The sequence below is a fragment of the Pipistrellus kuhlii genome, unplaced genomic scaffold (assembly GCF_014108245.1).
Source record: "Pipistrellus kuhlii isolate mPipKuh1 unplaced genomic scaffold, mPipKuh1.p scaffold_m20_p_5, whole genome shotgun sequence".
NCBI lineage: Eukaryota > Metazoa > Chordata > Mammalia > Chiroptera > Vespertilionidae > Pipistrellus > Pipistrellus kuhlii.
Genome location: NW_023425551.1, coordinates 10708478 through 10734569, shown reverse-complemented (window position 1 = coordinate 10734569; position 26092 = coordinate 10708478). Strand labels below are relative to the sequence as shown.

The window sequence follows — 26092 nt, the reverse complement described above, 5'->3', positions numbered from 1 at the left end:
TTTCTAACTAATTCTCAGATCTTTAAACTATACACATGCATGCCCCAGGCACTTCTAAACTAATTAGACTTTGAAATAAATGCTCCACCTTTAAATAGGTGCTTAATAATTGTTCTCTTATAATAACATTTCCCCCTTTTTGCTTTAAGATTTTAGTTAAAAGAAGTGTGATGTTGTTAGAGTAATCCAGTAGAATGTAAATGTAATCAGAGACTAAATCAAGTGTCTGTAATCCACAACATCTCTAAAGGAAAAACAAATTATATATCCTAATTTGAACCAGCTGAAGTAACTGCTGATTTTTATAGTTTCAATGAAATAGTGAATTGTCAGAATTGATTGTCTCTGCAGATTATAATGCTGAGCACTCATGTACAGAGAGAAACAGCAGCCCCTGCACCAAATTTAGACTTTCACAAAGTTTGGCATTGGAAATGCTCCTGTTTGTCCTTTCAGTGGGGTCTCTGCTCTCTCAATCTAGCCTCTGACCGCCTTCCCAAGATCATGCAAGTAAATTCATCATCAGGGCCAATTGGAATAGACAGCAGGGAACGCTGTGTTGGAGAGGGTTTCTAGACCGTATCCCAGCTCATGGGAGAGGATGCTGTGATAAATAAGTGGTGTCTGCAAAGGACACAATCCTTGAAAAAGTGGGCATATGCCATTTAATTGTGAACTTGATTTTGTGTTCCAGATGTTTGCCTTTTATAGAAAAATTTCACATTCAATTCCTAAATGATAGGACTGAGCCTTTGACTTGTATATAGCATCCTTCCCTACTGGGTGATGCATTTTGGGATGAGGGAACTTTCTACGTTACTCTTTCAATCCAACCATCTATTCTACTTATTGACCATGCAAAGACAGCATAAATTTATATCTTTGGTGCCTTTCACAAGTTCAATTTGTTCCCAACATAAAATACCACTTATAAGGGTTTGAAATTCTATTCTAAACTTAGTGATGATGATTTCTGTGTAGGATGTGAAGTTGACAAAACACCTCTTTTCCTAATGCAAATCCTATCAGGGGTCCTCAAACTTTTTAAAGTGAGGGCCAGATCACGGTCCCTCAGAGAGCTGCAGGGCCGGACTATATGAACTACTAATTCCTACTGTAACACCTCGGCTGTGCTCACTGCCCAAAAAACCTGGCGGGCCGGATCAGACTCCTCTGTGGGCCGCATGTGGCCCGCGGGCCGTAGTTTGAAGACGCCTGAATGCATTGGCTTTCAGGTAGTTAGGCTGGCACTTTTGGGGGTGTGTAAGGCAGAAAACAACTCCTATTAAACAAAAGGGTAAGGAGTGAGGAAAGAGGAACATATCTATTTTGTTAAATGTCATTTTTAGAGACACAGACCAAATGGTTCTGTTTTGTTTTGAAGGAGATTAAGAATAAAAATCAGGTATCTAAAATGAGAGTGGGTATACCTTAGGAGGTTAAGGAAAAGCCGACAATCTGCCAGTTGTGACAACATTTGATAGTATTCAAATTAATTATAATATTGAAAATGGAAAAACCTGACTTCAAATGAATAATGAATAACAAAACCAGATACGGCTCTGAGGTGAAATGTGATTTTCATGAGGATGGGAACATTTAACATTTATACAGCAGTTCATATTCTCAAAGCCATATATCAGTGACACCTGTAAAATACATCTTTAATTTGAATTGATGAAATACTCTGCAGGGTTACATTCAGGAGGTAGTACACTTCCCTCCCTAAATAATCCGAGAGCAAAAGAGAGAGAAGATTTGGGTAAACAAATGCTTTAAAAGTGCTTATACAAATGTAAGTCAAATGCTCTGATATCCAATCATTTGAAGTTAATTCTTGGTAGGTATATTTTTGGTATTCATTCACATGAATACTCAGGGTATGTCATAACTCATCGTGTGCTTAGAGGTTAAGGGTAATCCATATTCTGAATGCAAAAGGATTGGTTTATAAATATAAACTATAATGCATAGACATATTTTATTTTATTTTATTTTTAAAATATGTTTTATTGATTTTTTACAGAGAGGAAGGAAGAGAGATAGAGAGCTAGAAACATGGATGAGAGAAAGTTATCGATCAGCTACCTGTTGCACACCCCTTACCAGGGATGTGCCCGCAACCAAGGTACATGCCCTTGATCGGAATCAAACCAGGGACCCTTGAGTCCTCAGGCCGACGCTCTATCCACTGAGCCAAACCGGTTTCGGCAAAGTCAGTATTTTAAATAAAAGTGTTTAGATTATCTATTTTCTCCAAAACTGCCATCTCTGCTCTGCTTTCCCTATACCCTTGCCTTGCTTAAACTTTAACTAAAACTTTTCTTCAAGTTTGCACATGCCCAGAGATTTCAGCTCAGCTAGCTACTTCTCTGCTCCAATACTCAGTCTATTAACATGGCTATGGAGAACTGTGGCGATTTCATCCCTAGTGATAGTGTTTTAATACGATGTCACTGTACCCCCAATTCTAGAGCCGTGCAGTTAAGTAGAACATGGCCAAAATTGCATCATGGGATAGAAGCAGCAGTGCTCCGTGTCAGTTCCAGGCCTGAGCCACACAGCCTGCAAGCCTTTTCCCCATTGGCTGGCTGCAGTGGCAGTAAAAGAACAATGTTGCAAGTCACATAAAGATGGGAGAACTGCCATTATCCTGGAGCTCAAAATGACCCTGTGGAGCTTAGCTGCCCACTAACCTGGAAACCTCCGTGGGTTGTAAACTTGAGAAGGATGTAAGTTTTATTTTGCTGGAGGTCTTTTTGTTTTTGCTTTTTAAAAATGTTATTAGCCTAGCTAATGTAAATCTAGATTTGTGGCTATAAACATATGGTTTCCAAACCCATCTGGGCCCTCAGTGGAATTCTGCAATTCGTAAGAAGCTGCCACTCTCTCTGCCTCTGCAGCTTTTTGAAATCTTCAGAACTTTCAAGATGTCATTCTAGACTCCAATCCTGCCTTTCTCAGCAGATAACATTGACTCAGAGAGAAAATGATGCCATCAGGCATGAATTCCTTTAATTTTCCCCCTTTCCAACTCAAAAAGTATTCCTATGTTCGAATCGTTTTTAAAAAAGGTATATTTTTATTGATTTCAGAAAGGAAGAAGGAGAGAGAGATAGAAACATCAATGATGAGAAAGAATCATTGATTGGCTGCCTCCTGCACACCCCCTACTAGGGATCGAGTCCACAACCTGGGTATATGCCCTTGACCAAAATTGAACTCAGGACCTTACATTCTGCAGGCTGACACTCTATCTACTGAGCCAAACCAACTAGGGTTCAATCTTAATTCTTTTCACTTTATTAAGAATTTTGTCTTTAAAAGTACACTTCACATGATTTTAAATTTCACCCTTTAATCTGCTTAAAGCTTTCTCTATAGTTCTTATTTCTTCCCTTATAGTATAAATATGATCAAGACTCTTTGATCTTTAAAAAATTCTCCTACTTTACTCTGCGTCCCCCCTCTGAGCCTCCATCCATTCTCCTTTGCTTTTCATATAAGTTCCCTTAAAGTGTATTTCACTACTCTTTTCATTTTGTGATCTCTCATTTACCCTGCATTCTATAACCTGGCTTCTATTGCTGAGGCTCTCTTGAATTGTCTTAAGGAAAGTGTGAGGATCACTTTGCTAAGTCCAGTATTTCTAAAAGGTGAATTTGATCATTTTATGTTCTTTGTTAAAACACTTCGATGTTACTATCTCTGAGAGTTAAGCCCAAACACCTTAGCATGCCTTATATAATGCTTCATTCAATCTCTAGCTCTTATTTATTCTCCTGTTTATTCTATGGCTTCCTTCCAAATACACTAAACTAGTTCAAGTTAATTATGTTTAAATCTGTATAATTTTTTTTCTGAGTTGTTTTCTCTACTTGGGAAGTATGCCCTCAATGGGGTATTTATTTAAATAATTTCTTATGCTTGAAGACCAAGCTCCAGTATTTTCTTCCTCTTAAAGCTTTTCTTGTTGCATTGCATCTCCTTTTCTGTCACCCAGTGCATGTTGTTTACCCTGCCCCAGATCTTATTGCATTATAGTGTTTGGTATATGGTATTTACTCCCCTACCAGACTATGGAGGCAAAATCTTTATTCATTTTGGTATCACTAGAAAGTAGCCTGGTGGTGAGGGCAGAGTAAAAAGCTAATATGTTTATTGAGCAATGGAATTAGTGATTGTAAGTTATTTTCTTTTTTTTAAGTAAGCTCACAAAGTTAGTGACTCTAGGTTGTATTCATTAAATGATACAGGAGTTACAGCAGATTACATGGTTGATAGTTTAAATATCAAAATGTTAGAACAAAACTAGGACATTAGAAATGCCCATTTAAATTATTTTTTGAGAAGAAATTTGTATCTAAAAACTTATCGACAGGTATTTTTATAAGAAAAGTCTTCATGCTTTTGTAAGAACATTTTAAAAAGTATAAATGATAAGTTTCTTTGGAATAGCAACTAGGACTACAGCTGTTCGTATCTGATAGACTTCAGAGCAGAAAGCAATGATATAAATTGTGGATTCCACAGGGGCCACCTACTGCAGGATTTGCAGATCCTCGTAAAGAGGACAGAGGGAGTGGACGGAAGCCAGCTCCTCAGAGAATGGAATCTCTCAAATGGAAGGGGCGTCATTGCCTTTGTTACTGAAGACTGGATTGACGTAGACAGATTTCTAAGAGAACGTTTGACAATGCCAAATGTGTGTGAGCAAAGAAGCCTGATATTGGAGACTCAGGTATTCATGAGTCAGAGTTAAAGAGAGGAAAGTTTTTAATTGCACTGGAATGCCTTCTGTCATTTGAAACGAGCTGGATTACACAATTTCTAAATAATCAGATGGTAAGCCAAACCTATGGAAGGACTGTCACCCTTTGGCTAAAGAAATGAGCACTGGCCACTTAAAGTAATGAGGACAGAATGAGATTTTCCAGGATACAAGTAGAACACAAAACAATTGAAAATGAACTCAAGATGAAATGAGATTAATGAACTATTAGGGCAGTTGAGGCTTTTCTTGCCATTCTGAAGACTAAGTTTATCAAGTAAACTTCAGAGGAATTTCTAGGTCATGTGATGAAATTTCCAGGTCAGATGAAAGCAAATACAATCAAATGGCCTCCAGGTTCACTTTCAATGTTTCTATTTCCTTCTAAACATCTTCATTCTAAAGTTTAAAAAGCCAATATTATTTTTTCTCTATCCATTTGTTTTTGCCAAGTTTTTCTTCACCTACAGGGCTAAAAGCAAAGCACTTTTCTTTTCTATATCTTTCCTGGTAGTTATGTCAACCAAGGCAGTGGAACGGTAGCTTATACTTAGTTAGCTCAAATATAAAATTTTCTTATATTTTTAATATTCTGTCCCCAACCTTTTCTCCAGTTTATTCCCATTAATTATTTATCTTTGTGTTCATTAAAATAAACCTGAAAACTTAAGTTCACAAGAGTTGATGATTATTATTTTAAGGTCCAAGTAAAGAGCACTTTTGATAAATGTCTTTATTGATTTTTTTTAATCTAGAGGGAGAGGGAGAGAGAGAGGAAGAGGGGGAGAGAGAGAGAGAGAGAGAGAGAGAGAGAGAGAGAGAGAGAGAGAGAGAGAGAGAGAGACCCACTGGTTGCCTGACTGGGAATTGAACTCATGACTTTATGGTTCATGGGACAATTCTTAACCAACTGAGCCACACAGAGCAAGGCAGGAGCACTTTCTATCCCAATTAGATAACCCACATATTTACTTGCAACCTAACTGTATAATATTATACAATTTTTTTTTCAATTTCTTTATTTACCACCAATTTATGTATAAGTTAATCAGATGTAAGCTGTTTGTGTCTGTACATTGAGAAACAAAAGATCTTGAGAAGTAATCTTAAAATTCTATTTTCTCTCAGCTACCTCCAGTCCTTGAGAAATAGAGACTCATGGTAGGTAGCTATTTACTCTGAAGTATGTCCTTTTCATTACTCCATCTTAAAATTGTTTTAAAAAATATTGTTTTATTTTATGATTTTCTAGTGAAAACCAAAAACCATCAAAACTTCTCTGCTTGCCTCCTGAACCTTTTATATTTTTGAATTCAATGTGGGTGAAGTATCTCGCTCATAGCCAAGTGCAATAGACCTTTTTATAATGGTTAGTTTCTGGTAATAACTGATAGAGTAGCCAGCTTTTTAAAAATTGCTTTACATTTCCTGGTCTGGTGGCCCAGTTGGTTTGGGCCTTTTCCTGAGCACCAAATGGTGGCAGATTCCCACTGGGGTACAGCAGGAAGGCAACTGATGAATGTTTTCTCTCTCATTAATGTCTCTCTCCCTCTAAAATCAATAAAAAAATAAAACAAAATTGCTCTAAGGATGAATATTTTTGTCTACTAACTTGAATATTTAGAACACCTGGTAAAACTCACAAGGAGTAATGATCAGTATAAACAGGTTGGAGAGGGAGCTGGACTTAAAACATTTAGTAGGAGAACAAACAATCAAGATTTACCATTGGCTTATACAAACTCGGTCAGTTAATAATGGCAGAAACAGTTGTGTTTGTATGCATATATTATGAAGCAGAAAGAGTTCGTCCACCGAGCGCTAGCAGAGCCAAGCACTAGACAATGAGAATCGCAGTGGAGAGATATTGGCTATTTTCTTATGAATGGTAAGCTAATGTGCAATGCTGGAAGATCCTGATGGCTGGTGAGTAGGTAACGGATTATATAGGGCAAAATTGCAGGACACCATGGGTTAGGGTTTCAGGGTGCTGTTGCAAGCTGATTGGGGAGGTTACGGTAATTCATTTCTTCAGATCTTGAGGATAGCTTGTCCTACAACCCTTTGTGTGGTCTCAGGACGAGGTAGCCAGGGGCTGCTTCACCTTAGATCTGAGGACCTGAAACAGAACTTAGGTCAAGATGCTATCTTTAGCCTGCCAGAGGTTCAGACCTTGTGATTATTAGTCAGGTCCGGGCTATTGTCTGCTGCCTCTGAGTTTGCTGGTTATCTAGGGGAAAGGCTAAATCTCTTAGGAATATCTATCTATCTATCTATCTATCTATCTATCTACCTACCTACCTACCTACCTACCTATACTGATTTCTAGAGCTAGGATTCAATGGTAAATTTAATCCTAGTCATAAGGACCCTCAATTTCACAAACAGTTATTCCTGTATGCAAAACCAATATAAATCTACCAGTGCCAATCTTACAGAAATGGAACATAAGAGAGTACATCATAGCTGAAAAGAGATAAGCATTACTTTCAGGTCATGTTGAAAGAGCGCAATGAACTGGAAAAGTCTCTTCAAAATGACTACCTCTTAAAAATATAGACAAAAAATGAAGAAAGGCAAATGTATTTTTTCCTAATGTGTTATTCTTTGAGTGTGGAAGAGCGCGGTATATATCCTTAGAAGAATGTCAATTGCTTGGTTTTGAAAAACTTCACAGAGTTCCATTTGAAACTCAAAGGTATGTCTTATGAATTGAGTTTAAAAGAACTTGAAAGAGTTCCAATAACTTTCCAAGATGAGAAACATACCGATTTTTTAACATCTAATAAGATTTTCAACCCATCCAACAGGTGTGTTTTAAAAAACTTATTTCCCTGCAAACATGTTAATTGGTTAGAACACTTTTTTACTCTTCTTTTTTTCCCTAGTATGTATAACATAAAATTAGTGATTGGGAATTTAAGAGTACCATTAAATACTGGGGATTTAGTTATCTTGCTCTATAGTCTTATTTCAACTTTGATTAAATAAGAATTTGAGTGTGTGTGTGTGTGTGTGTGTGTGTGTGTGTGTGTTTTCCCCTCTGAGTTAGCTAATTCTATTTAGACTCTGACCCATGTAAATTCATAATGAGTTACATAGAATTTATTACTAGCTCTTCAGTGAATGCAGTGAAAGACTATGAAAGTTTCTGACAAATGGATATGGAAGCACCATCTTTCTTAAAATGGAAGCACTGTGGAGATGAATAGAGATGGCCTTGGGGGCCAAGTGAGTCGAGTTCTGCTTTTAGGCTACATCCTCCCCGCCATAGAAAGTGGACACCAACCCATGTTTCCCTGAGGGTGCTGGAAGGAGCTTGTGTCTTCTCAGCTCCTGGTGGGCCTAATTAGTAAAGATCCCTCTCCCCTGCAAATGGCAGTGTCCGCAATGAAGTCTTTCCTCGTGGGCAACGTGTCAGACTTTTCGTCAAAAGCCTCCAAGCCCGGTTGTGAGTGGAGGATCTTACATAAAATCATGAATTTAACTGGAATTACTTCCCCTTTTGTGAGCTGAGCATGTGTACTTAGTTATGTTTTTCTTGGGCTGGTATAGGAACACTCCCCAGTGTGCAAGGAAGTGGGCAGCAAATACAGATCTGCTGACATGGATGGAGAAGGTCATTGTCTATGGAAATACCTTGTGCAGCGCTTTTCGGAATCTCAAATATTAAAACAACACCCGTGACTTTTCCTTATGATCTCTTAAAATACCATATAAATTCAAGAGATTCTGACAACCTAAGGCAGAAAGTTAAGGTTAAAAGTTTAAGCTACAGACATTTCTTAGGTTGAATATAAGACTAAAATAAAAGATAAGGATAGTCAGGCCTTGATTATTCACAAATTGCCTAGAATTTGTGATTATCAATGCCTTTTGATTCTCCTCCTACCAACCACCAACCATTTAATATTTCTCTGCTCATTAACACTGGACTAGGAGTAGAAAGATGAAATATTAATCAGCCAGCCTGGCTAATTGTTAGCAACTATGATCATGAATTTATTTTATTTTTCTTGAAGTTGAGGTAGGGAAAAGCTGAAATATTTTACTAAATAGATTTCTAAATTTTGTGTCATCTTCCCTTTCTTTTATTACATACATAAGTTCAGATACTTTGTTTTAATAAATATTAAAGTGACCAAAAAATTGAGTAATTCACCTGTTCTCAAATGTTAATATAAGTTCATATTACGTATTCCTTATTGACTAGTGTTTGGATAGTCTTAGTCTCCTACAAGGAAGCTTCAGGATTTAATAGCTGCAACTTAAGTGTAGCCCTATATAAATAACTGCACTTGCTCAGTGGATTTAAGCTAATAGGGAATCCAGGTGGAGAAAATGACTTAAGACTACCCTCCCCTTTGCCTCTGCTAGACATTGCAGGACCCTTCCCACACCAAATAAGGGGAAGAGGAATGTTTTGAGCATTAAAGGCACTAAGAATAAATCTGGGTTATCATGGATAAGATTACGTTCAACTCTTTATTTCATGTTTTCAGATGTAGACCCCAAGAACTGTAATTATCTTAGGAAAACCGTGAGGGATTACGCAACACTTTTTAGTCCCCTTTTTCTTCTTCCATTATTTCTTTATTATTATTTTTTTTATTGCCTATCTCTATTTGGGGCTGGGGAGCTGATGTGTGTGTGTGTTTGTGTGTGTGTGTGTGTGTGTGTGTGTGTGTGTGTGTGTGTTTCCCAGTGCCAAAAAAAAAAAAAAAAAAAAAAAGGACTGACTAGTCCTAGGGAGATGAGGCTATTTTTATTCGAAGCTGATACTCCTGCCTGAGCCACAAGTGCTGCTTGGAAAGGGCTCAGGTTGTTTCCAGGGGGAGAACTCTGCAGAGAAGAGACAAGTTCAAGAAGACAACAAAGGAGCAGCAGGAACAGCCAGGAAAACCAAGAGCCCTCACACTTCACCCAGAACGCCCCCAGCAGAGTTCTCGAATCCGAAAGTATTCTGCAAAGTGCCACTAGCCCAGGACTTTTGGCCTGCCTTCTCCTCTCTGGAACCACCATGACTGAGATCACTGCCGAAGGTACCGCTACCATTTTCCAATAGTATCAACTAGAATACCAAATAGAAATTGACAGTCAATGTGCCGACTTAAAATGTTGTTTTTAGTTTATTGTTTTGATCAGGTGACACCACACGGGATCAGAGAAGTGGATTTGGGAGCTGAGAGGCAGGCAGATCTGTGTGTTGGGGGACTGGGAAGAGGTTTCTCGGGAATTTTGCGTGTGGAAACTTTTCTGCTGTGCCAAAGGCCCTACTAGTTACTAGTGTCACCCACACCTCTATAAATAGCCGTGGCCATGTAACATAGCTGATATGTCACCTAGCAAAAATACAAGGCTTGCAAGCATGGAGACCACAATGAACTTAAAACATTGTATTTTGTGTTTCAACTTAGAAAAATTAATTTGAGCATTTTGCTTACAGCTATTTTAAAATAGAGATCTTAATTTATTTTTCATTTCTAACTGGAGTAAATGCACATACATACAGATTTGTATACTACTTAAGACATACGTTTTCCTTCAAAATTTTTTTTATATTTTACTAGAGACAAGGTTTGGAATTACAGAAAATCACTACAGATCAATGTGATTTCCAAAATAAAGCAATTTAAAAACTGGCTGTATTCTGGTTCTTTTTAGTCACTTATGTTTCTTCCCCCCTGAATGATTAATTTTATCTTTATATTAAAACAAATATTTTATTTCAATACTTATTCTGAAAAAGTGCATACTACAAGTAAGGCATATAATGTTTAATTATTTTACCATGCTAATAATTGTTTTACATATGTATTATATGTAAAATGTATGTTTAGATGTAAATATACAAATGTCTTTTTATATCTTAAGATAAAAAGTCCCTTTAAAACAACTAAAGCATGTTGAACACACAGACACAATCCGGTTCTAGTTGGTGTAAAAATTTGGGAGGTGGATCTAAAATTTGCTTCTGACAGCTGTAAGAAATTCAGACAGGTGGTGCTCTCAAAGCTTCCAAGTTTAATACTGTGTTGGTTTGTTTTTAATCAGACAACTAAAAAATAGAACTTGAAGTTTTGGCTCTGTGGATAGACAGTTCGATGGACACACAGTGACTTCAGAGTTGGAGATTTTTCTGTATTGATACGGAGAAATATCTTACCTGTACTTTCCATTGAGACATTTAGTCTGATATCCCAGATTAACAAAAACAATTACTCAGGGCTTTAAACTTATTTAAACCTTACACAATTCAATGAAGTCAGCATTATTATCTCCATTTGGCAGAAATAGAAACGGTAGCTCAGATGTTTGGTGACTTCTAGACCACAGAATTGCCAAGATTAGAAGCTCGTTCCCTGAAATCTAGTTTGTGTTTTCTCTTTTCTGTGAAAGAATATCAGGTTTACTCTTCACCCATTTTAGTTGAGAATTTGCTAACTATATATAAACAGCATTTTTTCCTCTTCCTTAGATATTCTGAGTCACAAAGCCTTTGGTTTGTCTTAAAGAGTGCTGTCTATAAAAACTTCTTGCTTAGCCCTGCACACGTTGCTAAGATACCTATGAATATATTTCTCTACCTCTGCACAGGACTGCCAGCTAAATCAGGAGGTCACTTGGCCAAAACATTTTTGGCTTGTCTGCAGATTATGCTCTGTAGACCTTTGCACTTAATTGATAAGACATTTTACAGGAGAATTCTTCAAGATGAAATAGAACTTTTCTATGTTCTCCCTGTGGGAGAGTTTAAAGTGTTTTTGGAAGACCTCCTGGAGTCACCCATTAAAAAATCATTGAATTAGAAATAAATTAAAAATGCAAAAATGCCACCTAGTTCCTGGGTGATAGGTCATTGCCTACTCCCCGGCTTTAGCAGTTCATAGGACCTATGTCATCTGAACATCCATTATGTGCTCTTATCGTTTTCTGGAATGATTTATTAGTCATATTTCTCAAATAATAATTAGACTGCCAAATCAGGGCTTCACTTTTAAGGTTAGCATTTTGGTCGTTCTCAGTGGTGATCTAAAGTTTCTTGCATACTGTTTCTATTAATACCAGACACTTTTCTTCTTGTCTTCATGATTCTCGCCTTTTGCGTCTCATCTAGCCTTCTTTTGGAGGTGTGCTTTTCTACAGGGCCTTGGTACAACCTGAGATATTCTCTCCTCTCACCTGCTATATTTCTTTTGCACCACTTTGGACACATTACTAAAATGTAAACACACATTAGTAGCCTATGACATCTACTGATTACTCTTCTGATCCGTTTATCACAGAGCAAGCAAGCACATCATAGTACTTAAGAAGGTCAGAGCTCAGTAGGCCCTTACAGAGTTCTAGTTCACTGTCCTCACCTCAAATTTTGAAAAACTGAGGTTCCTACAGCTATATGACTCTCCATGGTCATTAATAACTACAGGAGGTCTGAAAATATACTTCTCTCCTTTGGCATAGCCCAGAGCTTATTCAACCATAATGCAGGGCATGTCTCTAAACATTACCCAGTTCTTCCCATAGATTTCCACTGCATGTTCCAAGCTGGATGACTTCATCTGACAAACGAAAGGAAGTAATGCAAGGTATGGAATTGTCTTTCAGGAACAGAACAATAGAGTGATCAGAGCTAGGACCAAGTTGAACACCAAAGGACTTTAGGCAAACAACATCTTTTGATTCTGGCCTTGATAAATTAATAAAGATAATTATAATTACAATGATAACACTACACATTTATTCTGAAGGGATATGTCAAGCACAGTGTTAAGCTTACTTTATGATCAATTAATCCTCAGGACAACCAAATGAGACAGAGACTTAATTATTGCTATTTATAGAATAGGAACCTGAGGTTTATAGAGGTTAGAAATTTGCCTAAATTCATACAGCAAGATATGATGAAGCTAGAATTCACAACCACATCTCTGATCCCAAAGTCATGTTGAATGCTTCCTCTTGCTGTGTGATACTAATAATTAGCCTGGTATTAATTTGGAGGTTGATAGGGGCCTACACTAGGTCCCTGTTCTGGTTTGGCCAATGCTACTTTGGGTAGGTTAGAGCCAGCCACAAACTGGATCAGAGTCAAACAACACTAAGTTTTAACTCTATAAATAACCTGTCTTGTTTGCAGAGGCTCACTTATTCCTAGACAAGTGCCAAGGTTAGTTTCCCTTCTGAGGTCCATATGAATTTTCAACTACCAATGTCAGCATCTATTTGACAGTATGCATCACTATGCAAAATATATTTTGAGTGTTTTGTTAATAAAACGACATTTAATTATTAATAAATTAAAAAGATGGAGATTTAAAAAAAAGTTGAAAAAATATGTAATGTTTTCAAATTGCCAGTTAAGTAATACATAAACAAATTATTATTTACAGTAATATTTAGATAATTGTGTTCATTTGGTCTAAAGACCTCCAAAATAGCAAGAAATAAAATATTTAGAGAATGGATTTCTGTTGGTAGAAATCCTATATATATAATTAACAACATTACTAGAACACTTGGTTGAGAAAAATTATTTTTTATAAAGTTATAAGTTATATCATTCAACTTCTAAACTATATAATTTCAGGATTCAGGAGAAGGGCTATTATACTATGTATACAATTCTTTTCTTACTATTAGTTCAAGTGTATTTCACTGCATATTTCACTGCACAAACCTATGAGAGGGTTTTTATGTTACACAATGCACTGCTTTGACAGAACCTGTAGCACAGGAGGACCCACTGTTGCTCTCAAGGAAAAGATAAATAATTCATAGCTAAACTACTTAACAACTATGTATAGAAGTTATATCATTTACAGCAACAGATAGTAAAATTAAAAGAAGGAAGAGATCCAACTTACATATCTGTATTTACCTGACCAACACCAAGAGCAGCTACTCTGGCCTAAGTGGAGATGATTTGTGGGTGGGAGGAGGAGAAAGAGAATCAAGCACTAGGTTCAAGTTTAATTATTTCTCGGTATGTTCTCCTTTCCATGAAAAGCAATAGACCACAGGATATCATTTTTAGATGCAGGAACACGTTTTAAAGTCAAAATTAATAAGTCAGTATAGTTGGAGGAGAATCATGATGGTAAGAAGCACAGTTAAAGGAAAAGATGTGTGTATAGGCCATTTAAATGCAAGGTTAGAATTTTTTTACTGTTGTGTACTAGTAGAGGAAAATGCTCTTGGATAAAAGTCTGAAAACTACAATAAGGCAAGCTGTTAGCAAAATATAGGACAAAACCTAACCAACCATTAAAATGATAGTGAGGACTAACAAAATCAAAAAAGGAGAGAAAAAGAAAAGAACAATAAAAAAATATAGCCTTCAATGTTCAAGAAACAGAGAGATGCAGAATATGCTATAAACCATACCATAACATAAAGTCAAAAAAATCTGAGTATGGGAACCCCTACAGTACAAACCACCCAGTTCCTTCAAATAAGTTATTAGGAACAAAAAAGAGATGCCAAAAAAGCTTATAGCATAAAAGATTTAAAAATAGAGCAACCGATCAAAATGTGTATGCTTATTGGGTCAGGATTCAAAAACCTTAAAAATTATAATGAAATAGTTGGAAATTTGACACACTTTGGATATTAGATATTAGTAAATATATTATATTTTAGTGTAATAAACATATCCTGGTTGTGTTTTAATACATATTTAAAGATCATATTAAAATATATACTGATAAGCTGATATAATGTTTGAAATGTACTTCTATATAATATGCAAGAGAGAAATACAGGTAGAATTGTGGGTATAGAATTAGCCAGGAGTTGATTATATTTTGACTGGTGATGGGTATTTGGGGTTTCATTACAATATTCTGTCTACTTTTATGAATATTCAAGCCTCGCATAATAAAGAATTAGAAAGAAAAAACAGAGCTAATGCTTTTAGTAAAGTAAATTAATAGGAATACATTTTTGTAATACATACACACACACACACACACACACACACACACCACACACACATTGGTAAGTGAATTCACTGACCACCAAATCCTATATAATAAAAGCCTAATATGCTAAGTGTCCAGTCATCCGGTCATCCATTCAACCAATCAAAGCATAATATGCTAATGATATGCTAAGGCAGCTCAACCACTCACTATGACATGCACTGACCACTAGGGGGATGATGCTCTGACTGGTAGGTTAGCTTGCTTTTGGAGTCTGGCCAATGGGGACTGCGTGAGATGGGCTGAACATGCCCTAGAAACCTCCTGTGGTCCCTCCCTAGCTGGCCAACCTCCCGCATCTCTCCCTGGCTGTGATCATGCACAGGTGGGGTCCTTGGCCTGGCCTGCGCCCTCTCAAATTCTGGGACCCCCTAGGGGATGTCAGAGAGCTGCTGTCAGCCCAATCCTGCAGGCCAGGCTGAGGGCCCTCATGTGCACAAATTCCTGCACCAGGCCTCTAGTTTATTAATAAGTACAAATTACTCTCTAAAGTGAACAGTCTGTTGTTATTGAAATAAAAACCAAATATACTAATATTAGAGGAGTCCAGAAATGTACATTACATTTATAATGGCAGACAAGGAAATGCTGACTTTTAAGTATAGTCATTATAATATGGGAATGTGGAGGTTAGTTTCATATAATTTTTTTTCCAAATTATCAGTGACATTAATTAGAGACATTAATTAGTAACAGATTATTTTGAGAGAGTCCATGTGAAAATCTAAGGGCTTAAAAACCTAAGGAGCCACTATGATGCAAGTAAAATAATTCTCAGAAACCCTACGGTCCGAAACATCTCTTTATTGACAGGGCATTAAGGGCCAAGGTCTTACATCAATGTCTCTTTTAAATATCACAGAAACTCTGAAAATCTACAAGGCAGACATCACATAAACCTGATCTGTCTGACTTAAAACTACTTGACCTTCCGTACTGTTCAAGTTGAATTTAGAAAAAGTGAAGAAAGCAGATTGTGAAAATCAGTGGGCGATAGAGTTCATTGGAAACCAGAGAGAAAAAGTAATGCAGAGCTGAAAGAAGGCAGCAATAAAATAATTAAAGGCAGTGTGACAGAAGGGTTTCAAGTAAAAAATCTGGGTTCAAGCATTTAGCCTACTACTTAACCATATGTGGTCTGGGGAGGATGGGGGAGCCTCATGGGGCCAGGCTGGAATCTAGTGGGTGAATCGTGGTTAATTGTGTGTCACATGGCCAGATAATTTTTTTTCAACTTTTTATTAGATCTTGCTAGTTGGTAAAATTAAGTTTACATTGTTTTAATTGTGCAAAGCGTCTATGCTGCAAAATCTGCAGTGAAAGTGAACAGAAAATATATATTTCTAGTGTTAGTCCTAGCTGGGTTCCATTAAGAATTTTTTGTTGTAGCTTTTTTTTTTTTATTTGTAATAGTGACTCTCCCCTCCCCTGCCCCCCTCCCCCCACTTGTAGCCCCCCCCTCGTCCCCTCCCCCCACTACCTAAGGAAAATGTTCTGTTTGCCACCTTAAGTGCTTTTTGTTTTGTCTTATTTATTTTTGGTCATCGTAGTGACTATAATTTAAAAATCATGCTACTTTTACAATGTAAAATGAATTGAGCCTATTCAGTTATTCCAAGGGCATAGGAATACTTAGAAATTTAAAGCCTCCAATACTGTTTGCATTAATTTTTAATCGGTTAACAATATTTAATATGAGAGAAACATAAAATGGTGCAACTAAGCAAGTTTTAAATCGTCTACATTGACCTTTGGGTTGAATATATCAATTTGAAAAGAGAATGCATAGATGGCTAAGATTTTTCTGTTAAGCTTTTGGTTTTATAGTCATGGAGTTTAAACAGTATTTTCTTTTCTTTCTTCAAATAAAAAATATATTTAGAAACGCAATTTAAAACCTGTGAGGCGAAAACCTTTATTTGGAAACTATGCATTAATATCTTACAATGATCATAAGTTTATAGAGTTTAGGTTGTGTTCATCTTTGAGTTCTAGGGAGATTTGTGAAAGCTAAGTTCTTTGCTATCCTCAATTCAGATTTTCTGTGCATAATCTGAGTGAAGTGCACAATTCCTTTTAGGAAATGTTTACTTGAGTGTCACATAAACATGTATTGCCCCAAGCGAGGGTTATTCAGAGATAGCTGAACTTTCAAACACAAAAATATAGTATTTTTCCATCTTCAAAGGAAGTTAAAAAGAATATTGTTGGCATATGTGTAATGAGTCAAGTTCTCCTTCTCGCTGTACAAATCATGCTCTCTAAACATCAAACCTTCCCCACCTCTTTGCTGAAACTAGCTGTCAAAGGCACCCAGTATTTAGGATTTTGAGAGATCCTTTGGTATGTAAATGAGCTGTTTACTGATAAACCACAGAGCCCACCTCACAATGTACTTAAACATCACATTTAAATATATATGGCTTAAGTATTTTCTAATTTGGTAGCTATGACAGAGGCTGGGGCATGTGGTCTTCACTTAAAAGGTAAAGATACAATGTTGTAACCTACAAGAACAAACTTCATTTCTATTCAGCAGCCTGCTTTTGATAAGGGGAATCTGGTTTTATTCAGAAAGCAGGAGGCTATATAGCTCATTGCAATGCACTGGTTTTTACCTTCTAAACTCCTTTGCTGCATTGTTCTCTCCACCATGGTTTACTGAAATGTTGAGACACACGAAAGAAAGGAAAAGCACTTAATATTTAGAACATAGTTTTAAAAAAGGTCTTAGCACATTGAATGTGAGAAAATCAGCTCCCACTTATTTAAACTTTGAAAATACATTTTTAGCAAGGTTTCCCTGGGAAAAAAAATTATTGTGACCTTTTAAAATAAAATCATCATGTGATCAAAAGAATTTCTGTGGTAGACATTTGATACAATGTCAAGGCAGAAATGGTAAATACCAAGTGTTGCGTCTTTGACCTTCAGTGCTGGAGCTATTATTTTTGTCCCTGGTTATTCCTGTTTGACCTGCGTACAATGGCCTGGGAGAAAAAAGAGTGTACTATAGAATCTTTCAGTTATCTTAGTATGGTAAAGAAAGACACGTTTGTGAATATAAGTCTGCAGAAGTATTAGATGCTGCCGTTCAGGGAAAAGCAAATAAACAAAATAAGTCAATTTGAAATATAACAAAATTTTAGATTCTCTCTAAGGTATTACTTGCCAACCTATAAACAGACATAAAGCAGGAGGTCACGTCAGAATTTCAGTTGTAATCAATATTTTAGCACCTATTATGTACTCGGCTGAGTGCCAGACAATGGGGACATGAAGATGAATAACACAAGGTCTCTGACTCTAATGTAGTAGATTGAAAAACAAGGGGAAAAAAGACCAGGAAAATTAAGACTGCACAGATTTTAAAACATATGACTACAGTTGGATTTATGAATGATGGGTCTTTAATTTAGTTGAATAAAGTCATGCTATCGTTCATAAATTTTATAATTAGTGAGCACATTGAAACTCACTGGAACTAGCTTTAGAATGATAAAGCATGCCCTATCGTTGACTCTGTTAATCTGCATTGCACGTGCCATTGTTGGGGAGGTAAATGACTGGACAAAGAATGAGGAGATTAAGGGTAGGTTGGATCAATGTAGAAATGAAGAAAAAAGAGATAGGTTGTAGGGGATAGGTCTGTTAGATGAAGCCCTCAAATGACCAGTGTACAGAGTTCCCTGGCTATGAAATTGGGTAAAAATCCTGGTTTAAATACTCTTTTTAAGGCATCCTATTGCTATAATATCGAAAAGTTTGGATGTCTTACAGTCTTCATTTATTTTGAATTGGTTGTTTATTGTGACCTTTAGCTTTTTCCCTCTCCCACCTGTATAGTTTTCCCATTATCTTTATTTCCATTGCTGCTTTTTATTCCCAAATACTCTATTTTAAGCTTAATTTGTATTTATGGAGCACCACTTCTAATGCATAAAGAAACGAGCCCAGCTGGCATGGCTCAGTGGTTGAGTGTCAATCTATGAAGCAGGAGGTCACAGTTCCATTCCAGATCAGGGCATATGCCTTGGTTGTGGGCTGATCCCCTGTGTGGGGTAGGCAGGAGGCAGCCAATCAATGATTCTTTCTCATCACTGATATTTCTATCTCTCTTTCCTCTCCCTCCTTCTCTGAAATCAATAAAAATATCAAAAAATAAGAAATGATAAAATAATAGTCAGATAGATACTCATTAAATAAGCTTATTCACATTAATAATGAGAAATTGGTTTTTAAATAAAAACTAACTCTATGGTCAGTGTTGTTCTAAGTTCTTACTATGAGAACCAGTGTAACAGACTAAGTGGTCTTGTCAAGATGTCCTTGAAATGTGAAATACATACAAATGTAATCTTCAGGAGAGATGAAATAATTGCATGAATAACTAGATGATACAAGGTTGTTTCCTAAGAAGTTCCAAGTTTTTTAAAAGAAGTAACAGTTAAAATCTATAATAATAAAAGGGTAAGATGCTAATTTGACAATACATTGTTCTGGATGTCCTTCCAGAAGTCATTCCGGATGAAGCCTGGGCTGGAGGGAAGCAGCCCGGGGTCCTGGGTGCCTGCTGGCAGGGCCTGAGGAAGGAAGCCGGTGCTGGGTGCTGGCAGCCAGGGGAAGGAAGGCCTATTGTTGCATGAATTTTCATGCATTGGGCCTCTAGTTATATATAAAAATTGTGAGATAGAATCCTTGGTTTCTCACCACTCAAGCAAAGTAGACATGTACACACATGAAACAACTAAAGAATGGGCTGATATGTAACAAATAAATAAACTGCTATGAGGTATTATCAGAGAAATATAGGAAGAGGAAAATAGATGAACTTGGTTGATGAGTGATTCTCATAAAAAAGAAAAACTTAGGTTAGAACTTGAAGGATATTTCTAAGTAAAAGGACAGGAACAGAAAGGAAATGCAGATAATTCAATTTCATCAACACCCCGAGACTTGGGAAGTTCTAGGTTAATTTAACAAGTAGTTATTTGATATGTTTTCACTAAATTTGTATTTTGGCCTCTTGCTCTATGTTGAGGAATCAAAGACAGAGGGGACACATTTTATTGGCATTTGGGGCAGGAGAATTTGTCAGAAAGGTCTTTCTAGACATTGCAGGCTAATTCACATGCAGCACACCTATCACCTCAATGCTGACTCCTCAATCCCACACATTTTCCTAAAGGAATGCTAATCTACATCCCAGTTAGTGACCAACTATGCTCAACTCTGAGAAACTCCTACCTTAGTTATCTTCTAATCTCACACAGAAGATTCTTTTTAAGTAAAAATAAGGGATTTCTATAAGTGAGAATGTGTTTTTAAAACCCTCCTGTCAGTTACCAACTAAGAATCAGTATATTAATTATAGCCATCTAATCCAGTGATTAGAGTTTTCTGGAATCGAATATAATCTTTACTGAAATGTGATTATGTTTGGCTACTTTGATTTTCTATTTATAATTCTATAGTTGAAAGAAAAAAAAAGACAATAATCTTAAGGAAATTTGGGGCAAAGCGATTTACAAGTAAATGAAATGACGTGATTCCCCCTTGAGGAAAACCAGTGAAAGGTGATGGCTTATTTTTGTGTACTTGCACTAATAAGTTGACGCGACAGCATAATTTGAGGAGAGGCACAGGTGGAAGCAGCTCTGATGGGTAAACTGAAAGGCAGGACTTTGCAAAATTGCCTCACCTCGTTTTATAGAAGCTAAGTAACAAACTGGAGTGTGGATTACATGTCTTTACTTGATACTCCCCCTTTATTGGGACATGTTGAACTCTACATGTCCACTTAGAGCATCTCCAATGTTTGTTTTCTTTTAATCCTCTGAGTCACTACCAAAATGACAAGTGTGTTTGCTAATCATGTAGGGGCTCACTTAAAATTAAGTTGTTAGATAACACCGACCTACCTATGAGGCCAAAATCCACAAGTGCTCTATTTACACATGAAAAATGAATTAGATAACCATGGCAATTTTTGATTTTCAGGAGACCAGCCATCTTGACAGTTCAGTGTTAAAAGAAATGTATAATGGGTCATCACAGTTTTTTGTTTTATTAGTTTTGAGAGAGAGAGAAAGAAGGGGAAAGACGAAAGAGAGAAAGAGAGAGAGAGAGAGAGAGAGAGAGAGAGAGAGAGAGAGAGAGAGAGAGAGAGAGAGAGATATTTGTTATTCCACTTATTTATGCATTCACTGGCTGAGTCTTATATGTGCCCTGACTGGGAATTGAACCTACAACCTTGGTGTGTTAGGATGACACTCCAACCAACTGAGCTACCCAGCCAGAGCAAGTCATAATAGTTTTTAAAATGTTTTAAATTTTTCTGTAAGTTATTTTCATAAAATAAAAGCAATGAAAGTTGCATACATCACACACATTTATATATAATTTACTAAATATAACCCACACCCAAATCAGGAAACAATATTTCCATCACCTTTGAGCCTATTTCCATCTGCCCACCCACCAACTGACTCTCACTTCAGTTTTGCTTCCTAATCAGACTCCCCTTCTCAAAACCTTCCCCACAGGGAATAATTATTCTGACATTTTGGATAACAGTCTTCTTTCTTTGCATTAGAGTTTCATGACTTCCACATCTATAAACCATATAGCTTAGTTATTCCAAGTTTGTTCTCTCTCTTTCTCTCTCTCTGAAATCACAGAGTATGAATTATTTTATACCTTGATGCATTGATTCAATACTCTATAAGGCTCACCTATTTCATTTTATGTAGAAGTAGTTTGTTATTTTTCTTTCTGTACAGTATTTCATTGTAAGAATGTCAAAATTCATTTATTTCATTGCGTTTTTTAAAATTGGCAATGATCATCCCTCCTCTTTTAATTTAATATTCTATGGTTCTATCATCAATGTGTATTTTGATACTATGCTCTGTGCTAAAAAGGTACATTCAGCATGGAGAACATGCATCAATCAAATTGGATAGCATGAACAAACTGTACATGGACAAAAGTGGCTATCTACTGAAATACCCCAGCTTCTTTTTCAGAAAAAACCCACCTACCCCCATGAGGTACATAAACTGGATATTATAGGGAACAGGGTAAGATGACTAATAAGGACTACTTAGAGATAAAGAAGTAATTCCCAAAATATAGTGACCCTTATCTGAGACTGTATAGGCAGTAGCTCAAAAAATAATGTTTACACCTGGCATTAGAGATTCTCAATTACCACCCCATTTGGACATTTTCCAAGTGTGAGTGGACATTATATTTGATTACTATTCTTAAAAGATGCCCTGGCTGTGGGCCAGCGAATTGAAGCAACTTTCAATATGTAAGTGCCCACACAGTACTTTGTTCTGCTGAATAGGCCTAGACAATATTTTGCCTAGAGATGTGTTCACACAGTGTCTATTGATAAAGAGTAGAGAAAATATTTGTTTTGGTTTGCATAATAATGGCCCCCCAAAGATATCCATATATCAATCCCCAGAACCTATAAATATGATATTTTATAATGCAAAAGGGAATTTTTGGATGTGATTAAATTAAGGACCTGGAGATAGAGAGATTACCCTGTATTATATGAGTGGGCCTATTCTAATCAAAGAAGTCCTTAAAAGTGGAGAACCTTCCTCACTGTGGTTAGAGGAAGATGTGATATCACTTGATCAGCCATTACTGGCTTTAAAGATGGAGAAAAGGGCTGTCCGATATTGCTCAGTGGTTGATCATCAGCTTATGAACCAGGAGGTCAAGGTTCCATTCCCAGTTGGGACATGCCCCAGGTTGCTGGCTCCATCCCCAGGCCCAGGGGGCGTGTAATAGGCAGCCAATTAATTATTCCCTCTCATCACGGATGTTTCTAACTTTCCTTCTCCCTTCCTTTCTGAAATCAATAATATATATGACAGAGAAAAGGCCCCGAATTAAATAATACAGTACCCTCGGGAAGCTGGAAAGAGCAAGGAGACCAGTTCTTCCCTAGAGCTCCTTGAAACCCATACTGGATTTCTGAATCACAGAGCTGTAAGATAGTAAATAAATTTGTGATATTGTAAACCACTGGGTTTGTGGTAATTTGTCATGGCAGCATTAGAAAACTAATATACCAGGGCCTGTCTGGTTACTATAAATCTCTCTTATGAACCCAGAGACAAATTTTCAGAAGGCTCATATAAAATTGACATAGAATTGCAAATTTATTTTCCACAAAATATTTTTACATAAATCACTCTTTAAATAAAATGAGTATGCCTCCCTTCTATATAAGAAAACTGAGGGTAAAAAGGAGTTCCTTTTTCAAGGTCATAGAGCTGATTATTGGGACAATTAGTAATGGGTTAATGACAAGGTTATTCTCTATGTAAAACTATATGCTGAATTTCCCTCCAATAAAGGGAGTTTTCTAGTAACATGTACCCCTGATAACTAGAAAATTTAGAGAGACACTTCATTTTGGTTTGTATTTCCACCAAAAGATAATTGCAAATCTTAAAAAGGGAGGCTGTAGTTTGTGCAGTACTTAGTCCTTCTTAATATCTCTATCAGTATGATTAATCTATTTTCATATGTCTATGAGCATTTCTGAAACACAAATTGTGAATTGTTCTATAATCAATAACAGTTGCATTATATACTTTGTTATCTACACATAATATCAAATGCATATTGTCCACACTGTCTAGATGATTATAAAGTGTATGTCTTTTTTTATTTTTTAAAATCTTCACCAGAAGATATTTTTCTATTGATTTTTAGAGACAGTGGAAGAGAAAGGGAAAGACAGACAGAAATATCAATGTGAGAGAAACACATCAATTGGTTGCTTCCTGCATGTGCTCCAACCAGGGTGAGGCTGGGGAGGAGCCTGCAACCTAAGTATGTGCCCTTGATCAGACTGGAACCTGAGACCCTTCAGTCCACTGAGCTAAACCGGCTTGAGCAAAATGTACATCCTTAAAAGGATTCTTTTACCAGGACACCTGCCCCTTATTAAATTGGGTGTCCACCTTCCTAGGTTTGTACACACCAGGAAGCTATGGACATTTTCTGCTGGATAAGAGCCTATTAATAAAAAGTTGACACCACTGCAGTTAAAAAAAAAAAAAAATCAGGTCAGAGATTAATTTCATGAAAGCCACAGTTGTGTCAGCTAAACATGATCTGTTTGAGGTTTATTCATTTCAAGAGTTGCTAAAAATTAGAAACTAAAAGCAAAAGCAAATTTTTCCTCTAAGCACCTCTTGAAATGCTCTAGGACCTTTACGCTCAAAGTATGGTCCATGTACTAGCAGCATCCTCATCATCTGGGAACTTGTTACAACTGCACATTCTCAGGCATCACCCCAAACACACTGAATCAGAATCTATGTCTTTTAACAAAATTTCCAAGTGATTCATATGCACATCAAAGTGTGGGAGGCATTGGTCTAAGTATGTATGAGTCACTTCTTGCTTGAAGCTTCCCACCATTCAAAGAACATTGGAATGTTACAATGAAACCACAGTTAGCTATGTTTTAGATAACATATATTGACCTTTGTAATATTAATTCAAAGATATCTGAAGTATAAATTTAGAAAAAATAAGACAACTTGCAAAATTGTTCTAGAATAAAATACCATTACTAGCTGTTGACCTTAAGCTACAGTTATATTTAAAATACTTAAAAATAATTTTAACTGCATTTATCAAAAAATATCTCTAATAATATTACAACTTTTTGTGATACAGGTACCTAATAATATTTTTTTGCTTTATAAAGATGTTTTATGAACTCAATATTTATTAAGATAAAAAACTTTACATTCATATTTTATGTTATGTGCACTTTATATGAATTTATACTGTATAAATGCTATACAAATATTATAGATTTATGGTTTCTCACCACATAATTTTGCTCTGCTGTTGTATGCTTTTTTTTTCTAAAAGAATTTCCCTTTAATATTCATCAACAAAGATATCTGAGAGAGGACCAGGAGAAAGAAATTTTCATTATTTGTAGTTGACATATTTGAAAGAGTATATATGAGCCTTTTTAAAGTGAAAGACTCACAATGCTTGGTTAAATATTTTCATGCAAATATACTCAATGTTTTCCTTAGAAAACTATGTGTCTAACAATACTTATGTCAAGCTGTCGTTACTTAAGTCTTTCCTATCAATATTTAACACAATTTCCACTTTTATTTTCAAACTTGAAATAGGACTCACCATTCTCTTTACCACTTGTCTTCTAGAATGCTAATCTTAGCTCGTTTCTGTCTTTTTACTTAACAGGTTGAAAGACGCATAGAAACAAAATGTTTTTCCCTATGCTGTACATTATTTTTTCCAAACTTTTGACTGTATTAATTTCTAACCTGGATATTTTAAATAATAGTGCATTTTGAGAAGTAGATGTGATACTTAGAACATTTATTAACAAGTAAAGTGAAGGCACTGACTGATCAGAAAGAAACAAACAAAAAAACCCACCCAAACCAATCAGAAAAAATATCAGCTTTGATTCTGTGCCTGTGATTACTAGCTAACCGCCAGCTCTGTGTATTGAGAACGTTTGATGAAAAAACTATATATGGTCAGATAGTCAGAGATTTGAACTCCTGCCCTCCCCTGAAATCAAAATGTGACTTTTTCACATTAACTTTCTTAAACATGGTTGCCTTATTTATAATAGAAAGGTTATAATCACAATTCATAGTATGTATGTCTGAAAGTGCCCCAAATTGCCTGACAAATACTAGGACAACATAAATATTCATTTATTTATTTTCTCTTATGTTGATCAAATAACATTATGGGAGCTCTGAAAAATCATACATTGCTATGGGGTTCCTGTGTGAATCATGCATTCATACAATCAATAATACATAAAATATTTATTTTTATTTACTCAGATAGTGAAGATTGCAATGTCCTCCTATCTTTCACAGAGTAAGTGGCGTCAATTGTTTTTCCCCCCTCTTATATTTTGTGACTAGAATGTAACTTTTGTTCTACCCAGTCTGATTCTCTTGGCTATTTTAAAATTATTGGTATTTGCATTTTTCAGATTTAGAATTTACAGTAAAACCTTATTACTCATTGAGTTTTTATTTTTCAATTTTTTTTCACATACTAATCTCATTTGTATATTTATTAAGAATTCTAAAATCTTAAACAATTTAATTATTCTTTCCAGCTCAAAGAACTTATATAAATAGCAAAGGTAAATAGGGTCTTTCCAGGGTTAATTCATCTTAGCGGAACCCTTGTATCACTTTTCTATTGCTAGGCAACATTATGACCACAAACTAAGTCACTTAAAATAACACATATTTATTATCTCAGTTTCTATGTGTCTGGA

The 26092-nt window shown here is 36.1% G+C and overlaps 1 protein-coding gene across 1 annotated transcript in view; it reads left to right on the top strand.

The window, feature by feature from the left end:
* The first annotated feature begins 9520 nt into the window (after positions 1-9520).
* LOC118705791 (triadin-like) overlaps positions 9521-26092 on the top strand; it is a 78138-nt gene continuing 61566 nt past the window's right edge. The window contains exon 1 of the mRNA XM_036414882.2: positions 9521-9813. Within this exon, the coding sequence (XP_036270775.1) occupies positions 9792-9813 (22 nt within the window). The 5' untranslated portion in view covers positions 9521-9791. The remainder of the gene's footprint in view (positions 9814-26092) is intronic.